We start from the raw sequence: 9612 nt of genomic DNA, 5'->3' as shown, positions 1-9612 counted from the left end.
AAACTTGGTTTTCCGATGTTGGTTACATTTGTAACCTAATTATTGAAGTGTAAGAAAATCCCTTTTTGCCATCTTAGGTGCGACGCCATCTTGTGATTTTCCGACTTTTCTGCAGAACTGCCCTAAAACACAAAGTTAGGTTTTTCTCAGGATCTACTAGATGGATTTTGATGGGGTAAAAAGCAAATGAAAGAGGAAGTACTAATGCAGATTTTGAATTTCCATTCTGGGGCTGAGAAAAGTGGAAAAATGTGACTTTTGTTCAAATAATTTTGACATTTTACCACTTTTTTCAGCCCCAGAATGGAAATTCAAAATTCTAGTACATCAAAATCTGCATTGTTATGTCCTCTTTCATTTGCCTTTTACCCCTTAAAAATCCATCCAGTTGATCCTCAGAAAAACCTACCTTTGTGTTTTGAGGAAAATCTCAAGATGGCGTCGAATCTAAGATGGCGGAAAGTGATTTACATATACTCTACAATAATAGGTCTTTAAATGTGGCCAACACTTAAAAACCGAGTTTAAGAAAAACCCCAAGAAAAATAAAAACATTTCACCAGCTCTCAAAAGAGACCCCCCTTAAATCCATCAAAATCGTTTTTTAACATTTAGGGGAGACCGGGGTAAAAATAGTCATTTTGGAATTTTCAAATGCCAATTTCTCCCAAAATATAAATCTGAAAAATCGGAAAAAATTAGGGTGCAAAGCCTTACCAACCTATAATTTTTGACAGTAATTTGGAGGTTATCCGATCAGTACTTTAGGAGTTAAAAATGAAAATAGATTTTTGGCCCATTTCCCAAACTTTTGCGTATTGAGAAAAACGCGTTTTCCGAACATTTCCTTCAGCAGTTTTCCCATCTGATAATTTTTCTCACTAGCTGGGTTACTTCAGAAAATGTTGCCAAGGTGTATTCTTCAATAACTTTTAATGATTTTTCTCTACAATTTTTTGAATCAAAACATACCCCTTGGGGTAGATCGGGTCAACCCATGTAAATCATATGGGAGTTCGAAATTTTTGGCATATTTTCTATTCATTTGTTGCAAAATGGCATGTTTGGGAAAATCGCAAAATTCTCTGTTTTAGTGCGTATAAAAGTGAAATTCCTTGTCGCGGATCAAAAGGTGAGAAGTTTAGCTATCAACTACTATCTATCTCTCAGGTGGAAAATCATTGGAAATGCCGGAAAATTCGACCGACTTTATTTAGCCAACTGGTGACTATATTTACCCGCCGCGTTTAAAAAAAGTCAGAAGCGGAAGGGTTTAGGAAAAGCTCGATAACTCATATTTCCCGTGGAGATAGAGAAAAGTGGTCTGAGACAAAGTTGTAGGCCAGGAAATTTCCTATAAGAATGACCTATCGAGGAAATTTTCTTGCCCTTGGGGAATCCTGCAGATAAGGATTTACGCAAATTGACTATTTTTACCCCGGTCTCCCCTACTTTAAAACATTTAATGGTTTTTTTTCTAACTTATGAGATTCATCTTCACGTTTCGTGCCTTTTTAGTCAATCAACACTTTATCTAACGTTCAACCTTTTCTAACATTATTTGACATTTCTTTTCTGTCGGTTGATGGTACGTTCGAGATTTATTTTAAAACGTTTGACGTACTTTTTTATTGTTTGACATCTCTTGCATTGTTGATTATTCTTCATATGTATATTATTTGAAGTTCTTTTTACGTATTTTCCTAACGTTTGATGTTTTGTATGATATTTGATGTTTTTTCTAACGCTTGACATCTCTTTTCTAACGTTTGAAAACCTTTTTTTTATAATTTTTCATGAATTATTTTGGTCAGGAAGTAATCTCTTTTGATCCCTAAACAACGCATAAATTACCTGAATTTTTAAAGTGTTTAGACATCTAATCACCCACCCTAGTTACGTCATAGTTGTTTTGAAAATATTATAAAAGGTAAGCTTTTATTAGCAAAACTTCATCTCCTAATTTCCCTTATTAATAATTAATAGTCAAAATAGAAAAAAAACAATGGAAATGAAATTATGGGTGTTATTAATAAAAACAAATGCCCGATAATCACGAAAAGTCTTTTTTTTTTCATAAATTCACCACGATTGCGTGCTGATTGCCCCCCAAAAAAAAATGCTTCTAAAGAATATAAAACGTAGCAAGCAAGCAAACGAAAACGGATCTGAATGATTCAATGAAAACATGCGAGACACTACACAAGAGGAAATCACAGAAATTCTCTTTGGTGGCATCTCAAAAGAAGTCAAATTATTATTTTATTCTCCTTTGGACTTGGGATGGCTTTAGAAAGCCAAAAGCAGAAATTGAGTGGATTTTTGCGCAATTTAGGTAAAAAATGAATCAAGTGGGGGAAAAAATATTCAAATTAAAAAAGTGTGTTCCGCAATCTTCCTTAATTCAGAATGGAGGAAGAAGTAGGAAAAAAAATAATAAATGCGATTTTCCCACGCGTTATATCACAGCACTTGAGTACTTACGTGAATGCCGTTGTCTATCGCGATGATCTCCCCTAATCTTGAGGAATGTTATATACATTGACGAGAAGCAGGTACATAGTATATTTCCTGCATTCTCAGGCGCTGATCAACGAGGTGTTTTCCACATTGCTAATTGTCATCGTCACAATTTGACGAAATCAGCAATAAAAATCAAAATTCCTCGTCGCATCATAAGCGCAAAATTTATCTCAGTCCGTCTCTTCCACGGGAAGTTACGTTGGGAGTCTACAAAAAAAAATTAAAAGAAAAAAAAAACAGATGAAAATGTAGAAAAGTTTGCTTGAAAGAATTACGCCTGACACCGTGAGAACGAACAAATTATATATTTTGCCCCCTTGAATGCTGAAACAAAAAGAAAAAAGTTGAATAGTAACGGGATGGGGGTTATATTTTTCAGGTGTTTTGATTTCTTTTATTCTCTCGTATTATTTATTAATACATAATGTAATAATTTCTTTTCCTTTTGCAGTAAAAGCTACACGCATATTTATAGTAAAAATAATAAAGAATATTACTAATATAATGTAATTTCTTCGATGACAGTCATATTTTAAATATTTATTCTCTTTTTCCTTCTTTTTTTTCATTTAAATATTTTATTACCCTAATGGAGAATGACTAAAATAAATAAGACGCTTAATTACATGGATAATTTCTTTTCAACTTCACAAAACAAAAAAAGCTACTTTTGTGTACATTTACAGTGGTGGACAGAGAAATGGAACCATTTTGCGGTTTAAATGAGAAATTGGGCCTAATTCAGCGAATAAGGAACCCTTGAAATCTTTGAATTTTGTGCTTAAATTTCAAGATTTCAAGCAAATTTCAAGAGTTTATTGGTCGCTGAATAAAGCCCATTTTTTCTATTTTTTGCAGAATTTGCAGGATTTTTTTTCTATTAAATATTTGATCTAAGAATGATTTTAAGAACTTTGTTCTTTTCTTCATCTTTATGGGAAATTAAATAAAAAATATTGAGAAAAATTGAAAAAAAAATAAATCAAGAATTACACGTAAAGTATCTTTATTTTACCGAAAATTAAACTTTTGCTCTCTGTCTATCTTGCACGTCTAGTAAAAGTAATCTAATAGGATTCTTGTAAGAAGAAAAAAAATCTATTCAGTAGTTCAAGAATTTTTATTTATTCCGAAATTAACCCTCGTTGTAGTTGCCGTAAAAATACGATTAATTTTCAAATCACATTTTTCTTGTTAATTATTTGTGCAATTTCATAAAGAGAAATATATTAAAGACCAATAGATAATTTATTTTATTTCCGGTTCACTTTTTATGACCACCACTATGTAAAATTTTCTTTGAGCGACTTGGAAAGGAGTTTTTCATATGAAAACCAAAGAGAGCATCATCAGATGATTTTTTATTGTGTAAATGAAAGTCCCCAAAACTAATTATACAAAATTGTATAATTTTATTACAAGAAAAAAATATATAAATTAAATAATAATGACAAGAATGTGATTTTTTGTGTTCTTTTTCAAGTATAATCTCTCCATCTACTTTGATTGCCATCAGTTTAGAAAGAAAAATTGTTTTGGAAAATACGACAAATTACGTTCTATTAAATAATTATGAAGTAATAGAAAAGATAAATTGATAATATAAATCCTTTCTCACACACCGACTTGTATCTTTTTCTTTCTTTCTTTTTAATTTATTAATTAACTATGATACGCATGCATTTACTGTATTGTATGTATTTTTTTTTGTAATGTACCTATACTCTCTTTTCTTCATCTCCTTTTTTTCTTTCTCTCTCTCTTTATTTAAAAATACTTTATATATTTGAATTGCAAATTGGGCGTGAGAAAATCGTCCCTCAACAATAAGATGAAGTTCTTTCTATAATCTACTATGTTTTTTCTCTCTTTTTTTTATTAAAATAAACTAATATTAAATTAATAACTCATTCATTCACACGATCCACCGAAAAAAATGCCCCTTTTTTCACAATATTTTCCACTGTTCCATTCATTCTTCTTAAGCATGTTTACAGAGCGAATATATTAGGAAAAATATATTTTCTACTCTACTACTCTACCCCATTTTCGGAATAAAATATGGAAAAGTCTTTTCATTACACCCTCTTGTTTTTTCTTTTCGTTTCTTTTCCAGAAGAAAACACAAACACACACACAAACGCACTAAAACTGGAGGAAAATTGTCTTTTTTCATCGTGATTTCCAGATGGAGCATCCCATTTGCACGTCAACTAAATTTCCCCCTTCTCTTCGCTCTTTGGCAGTCTGGAAATCATTTTATTTTTTTACAACATATTTATGAAATAAAAAAAAAACATAAACCCCAAACCCCTTTTGCCACAAAAGAAAATTAAAATATTTCTAAATAAAATTCTCAAAAGTGGAAAAAGAACTTACAGATAGTTTTGAAGATTCATTCACAAAAAAAAACTCATTCAATCAAATTCCTCCCAATTTTGTCCACAATCCGGCTCAAATTGTTGCACAATACAATTCTCTGGAATTTCTTCACCAACATCTTTCATTATTTTTCGATAAATCTATCCGGAATCAGGGCATCTGCCCATGGGAGTTCCACGTGTGCACATCCATCGATGGGAGAGCATTTGTGGATGAGGTGTTATTGTTGTTATTATTGTGATGTCGTCCTGCAGAGAAGATTGAAAGGCATTTAGAGAATTTTATTGGAAAGTCCCCTAAAATAATTCCTTTTTGCTTATAAATCAATTCCAATTTTCTGATCAATTCTCCAACCCTTTGAATTATGCACGGAAAATCTTCACCCTCGCGGGACACGTGCATAATATCATTCAATTGCCTCTGACTTCATTAAATTTTAAATAGTTTATGCACACTTTGTGCCATAAACGTGAATGATAAATAAGAAAAAAAATTGAAGCAAGGACAATTGCAGTGTAACAGTTAATATTAAAAAATTTAATACAAAGGTAAGAAATAATATTTTTCCATGACTTATCCTATGTCTAAATCGAACGGAATGAGTGCAAATTTCAAGCGAAAAATGAGTGATGCAATTGTCTAGTACCTTTACCTCTCATAACATCGTCCGCTGGACCACAGTGCTGCCTTGGGCCAGGTTCTGGAGTGTAGGTGAAAGTGAGTCCAGTTGCGTATATGACGCCGTCATTCCTCACTAGAGATATAGGCACTTGAGTTGGCTGTCGCACCTGCCAATAAATCACCCAAAAAATAATAATAATTAATTCCCATTGAGATAGGTAATAGTAGACGGCACCAAAACTTACATAGAGCCATTCACCGCGGAACTGTGATATGTCTGGGACGACACAGAGGAGAGTCTCTGCGCACCTGTACATTGTTTCAGCTTCAACATCCCCAAACCACACCTGAAGATGCGGAGTAAAATTGTCTCCGGTGAGCTCCAGCATTGCCACATCGCCGCCCCCATTGAGATTTAGTGAATTCACAATTGGCACTGGGGTTACAAGTGATCGTACATGCCCCATGCCCTCGTAAAACTGATACTCAGCTTTATCCGTGGAAATGATGGTCCAGCATGCACCATCATTGATCATCTCCTTATTAGGCTCCTTAGGGCACGGTGTGGCTTGGAATTGAATTATCTTCTCCTGCGACAGGCACAAATACATGCGTTCCGTATCTTTCATATAGAAAGCACATTTATGCAGCTGCGACACCGGATCATCAGCTTCCAAGAGGGCCATTTGCTTATCAACTTTCCTAATAATTAACCTGGGTAGTGCCATTCCCGTTACCGAACACACCAACTTCACCGTTGACCCGTAGTGCACATACCCATCCCGTACCTGAAATTCCTCCGATTCACTCTCATTGTCATCGAGTAGGTGAATCGTGAAGGCACCCCACTGTGTGGAGCTCGCGTGGAAGTGTCCATTCTCCACATGTAGATACCGCGTGGAGACAGTTTGGGAGCGCAAACGATTAAAAAGGGCAACATTCGTTCCACTTGCAATGCACAAATCGGCATTCTTGAGTGATTGCTTCTTTTTCGATGGCTTGGAAATCACTTTAATTCGCTTCGAATTAAATACCCCAATATCCTGACCATTGCCATAGAACATCTTCACGGACAGCATAAAGTGCTTCCGTTTGTCCGAATCCGAGATGAAGAGGGTCTTTGCGGCACAATACTGTTTGTCATTGTTGAGATCCAGCGGTTGACTGTCTTGTTCGGAATTCCCAATTCCAATGTACGCACCCAGCTGAACACCCTCACGACACTCTCCCTTGTGCAGCATCTCTTCCTGCCTATGCCGCCACCCATTACCAAACAGGTAGATACATGGTGGTGGGCAAAAGAATCTCTTTTCATTTCCATATGATTTTTGTGCAACCTACAAGATGAAAAGAATTTTTTTTTTAAATTAGACTCTGAGCTTGTTTTAACCCTTTCGTGTCCAACGTGAAACATAAAAACATTAAAACATGCGCTCTTTTATTGCGATATTTATTCTATGAATGCTCTTAGAGGTCTTTTCTCAGTCAGAATGTCTTCTTTGGCCCCTTTTCCGAGAATTTGATGCATTTGTAACTTGAAAAAACAATTAAATTCATAAATAACTAAAAAAAATAAAATGTTTCACGTTTGGGTCAGCGTATGATCCAAAAAACGCGAAAGGGTTAATTTGCCTGACAATTTTAAGATCTAAATTTGGGCGGTTTTAGAACGTTTAATCCTGATTTTGTCCTTAAATATTGATGTATAAATTAGTTAAAATGTTATAGGAATAAATTAAAAGTAATTTTCTCAATTTTCCGGTAAATTAAAAAGCTTAATTTATCGCCAAAAATATTGAAAGGAAAATTTTAAAAAAATCACATTTTTCCAGTGGATTGAGTGTGATCTCAAAATTCATTTCTTTTCGTTCTTAAACCAACAGAAGAGCCATAAAACGCGAAAAACTATTTTTTGTTAAAAAAAAAAGCCTAATTTGAGGGAAAAATCAAAAGTTTTCCATTTTTCCAATGAATTGTGGATGACAAAGGGTGTTTATCTGAATAAAAATCTTCGGATCTTCGCACCCCTTGCTTTGTAACGTCTCAAAGAAATCTAAATAAAAATCTGCTATCGCATTTTTTTCTATCTGCCTTAAAAGAATGCATCTTACACAAGACTTTTAATTTATTGTTTAACTTAAACGCATGCCGGGAATTCCAAAATTTAAATGCAAAAGAATTAATATCGAGCGGTTATTTGAAAAGTTTTTTTTTACGATCATCTCTGTGAAGCTACTGAGATTTATTCTATCTCATCCACTTTGGAGAAAAAGTTCCCACAGAAATATTTTCCCAGGGTTGCCGGAATTGTTCTCGAAAAATATATACAGAGAAGTAGCAGAGAGAGAAAAAAATGATCTCTATAACTGCAAAAAAATTCCCACCGACGCGATTCTCACAGTTCACCTTCCACCACATTAAAAACATTTTTATATTCACATCATTTTCAATAGTAAGATGAAACTATCTCGTCATTATGTGTATATAGAGTGTACGGTATTCCGGAGGGCTCTTAAATTACCAACAACTCCATCAGCTCCGGCACCCAGTGAGAATTGCGCGAGGGGGTGGGGAAAGAAAATTATGAAGAAGTCACTTCAAGCTTGGGTGATTTCTTCACCCAATCTTCACTTTTCCCAGGCAATAATAATCAGCTGACTTGTGGATGTCCTTTGGCTCACCTTTGCATGCAGAATCACGATAACCATGTCATTCCGTTCCCTCATGTAGCGCCCCATTGCCTCACGCGTGAGCCTTTTATCCTCATTCTGGGGTCTGTATACAGCTGTAATTGATGCCTGAGGCTGACTCACTACCGGCACCACACCACCACCACCACCGGATACAATCCTCGGCACCAGAGCCTGGGCATTTTGCTGTCCGGACGATTGCTGGGGCGGAGGACTCGGTGGCGATTGAACGTAGCTCGGCAGTCCGTATGTTTGATATGGCATTGTGGATGTCGGCGTTGAGCGTTTCTCACTGCTGCAGAGACACAGAAGCACCCCAAATTACAATCACTCTCCCATCCTCCCTCAAAATCATCCCCCATTCCCCTTTTTTTGTCTCACACTTACTAATGCATTTCCAAATCCTCTCAACCACCAGACACTCAGCGTCACTCAGCGATGCCTCCTAATCATCGTCCACAGTGTGGATGATACTCTGTGCAACTTGGGGCGCTATTGCTTGCGTTAAAACGGCTCAAAATATCCCCAAAATACAAATCACTAGCGTAAACATAACCCCACTTTTCCACCACAGCACTTCATAGCACGTCCTCAGGTGATCCTCTAGCTGCAATAATCCACTTCATAGCCAGATGCGTGGGAGTAGGTGGAGATGAGCTCGAGAAACGTCCTATTTATCACAAATTCCAAGCAAGAATGATGTTTTTCGTGAATTTAGCTCCCCCAACAGATTGAAGTTGACTGGAAGCGTCCAACACACTCACCGTACACAATGCGGAAAAGAGATGCCTGCATGCATACAGCTGCATGTGCGTGAGGGAGATGGCATCACTTTAACACCTGTTTATTTTCCACATTTCCAACATGACGGCAATGGGATTTTCACATTTCACGACGATGGGGCAGTCTTTGACCCCAAATTTTCTTTGCAAAACAAATTAAATTATTATTTTATTAGTGCAAGAAGAATCTTTGGTGACTTCAACCCCAGAGAAACCCGTATATTTGGGAGAAAAATGAATATGATGGCGTCCCCCTTGCATTTAAAGTCCGTGGGAAAAATCATCTGTTATTTGATCGGAGGAGGCATTCACTTTTTCGGAAAATATGAAATTTTTGAAATTTTCCTACTACTTCGGCTTCGTGCCCTTCATCCACTCGGGGACGGTACTTCGGATCTCACTTCGGCTCCTGTCGATGACAGGGTGGGCTCGGTTGGCTGACTCTCGCTCGGCTAATGCTCGGCTTCCGCTCGGCTCTCGTTCGGCTCTGGCACAGAGGCTCAATTTTAGAAGAATTTTATTTCTATTTTTATGCTATCCTGTTAGTATCAGTGCAAATAGCCGATGAAATCGTAGCCGGCTAGGATTTTTGCCAGAAAATGCCAGAAAATCCT

General features: G+C 36.1%; 2 protein-coding genes across 5 annotated transcripts in view; one reads left to right on the top strand and one right to left on the bottom strand.

Annotated features, from left to right (window-relative positions):
- The window catches only part of LOC129790342 (clavesin-2-like), an 891203-nt gene that overhangs the window by 247730 nt on the left and 633861 nt on the right, over positions 1-9612 (top strand). The gene's annotated exons all lie outside the window — the stretch shown is intronic.
- LOC129790229 (suppressor of hairless protein) lies at positions 3867-9270 on the bottom strand. 4 transcript variants are annotated; one of them, XR_008750542.1, is made up of 6 exons: positions 8604-8990; positions 8208-8511; positions 5772-6863; positions 5558-5693; positions 4903-5153; positions 3867-4770 (listed from the first exon to the last, which is right to left on the bottom strand). XR_008750542.1 is itself a non-coding variant. In XM_055827648.1 (6 exons), exons 2-6 carry the CDS (start codon positions 8609-8611, stop codon positions 5056-5058), a joined length of 1644 nt encoding a protein of 547 aa, XP_055683623.1. In that variant the 5' UTR covers positions 8612-8886; positions 8981-9256; the 3' UTR covers positions 3867-5055. The 4 variants fall into 4 exon arrangements, 2 of the variants coding, with proteins under 2 accessions (XP_055683623.1, XP_055683624.1); XR_008750541.1 differs by having other exon boundaries at positions 5552-5693; positions 8604-8988; XM_055827648.1 differs by having other exon boundaries at positions 3867-5153; positions 5552-5693; positions 8604-8886; positions 8981-9256.

The sequence above is a fragment of the Lutzomyia longipalpis genome, chromosome 2, assembly GCF_024334085.1.
Source record: "Lutzomyia longipalpis isolate SR_M1_2022 chromosome 2, ASM2433408v1".
Taxonomy (NCBI): Eukaryota; Metazoa; Arthropoda; class Insecta; order Diptera; family Psychodidae; genus Lutzomyia; species Lutzomyia longipalpis.
Note: the sequence above shows the minus strand (reverse complement) of the source record. Positions and strands in the feature narration are given on the sequence as shown.

What these genes read in the sequence shown, in the direction of transcription:
- LOC129790229 (XM_055827648.1), bottom strand. An exon ending in TCGTGATTCTGCATGCAAAG is followed by an intron (nt 6,864 to 8,207) that starts GTGAGCCAAAGG and finishes TTCATCTTGTAG; the next exon opens with GTTGCACAAAAATCATATGG. An exon ending in TCCGCGGTGAATGGCTCTAT is followed by an intron (nt 5,694 to 5,771) that starts GTAAGTTTTGGT and finishes ATTTATTGGCAG; the next exon opens with GTGCGACAGCCAACTCAAGT.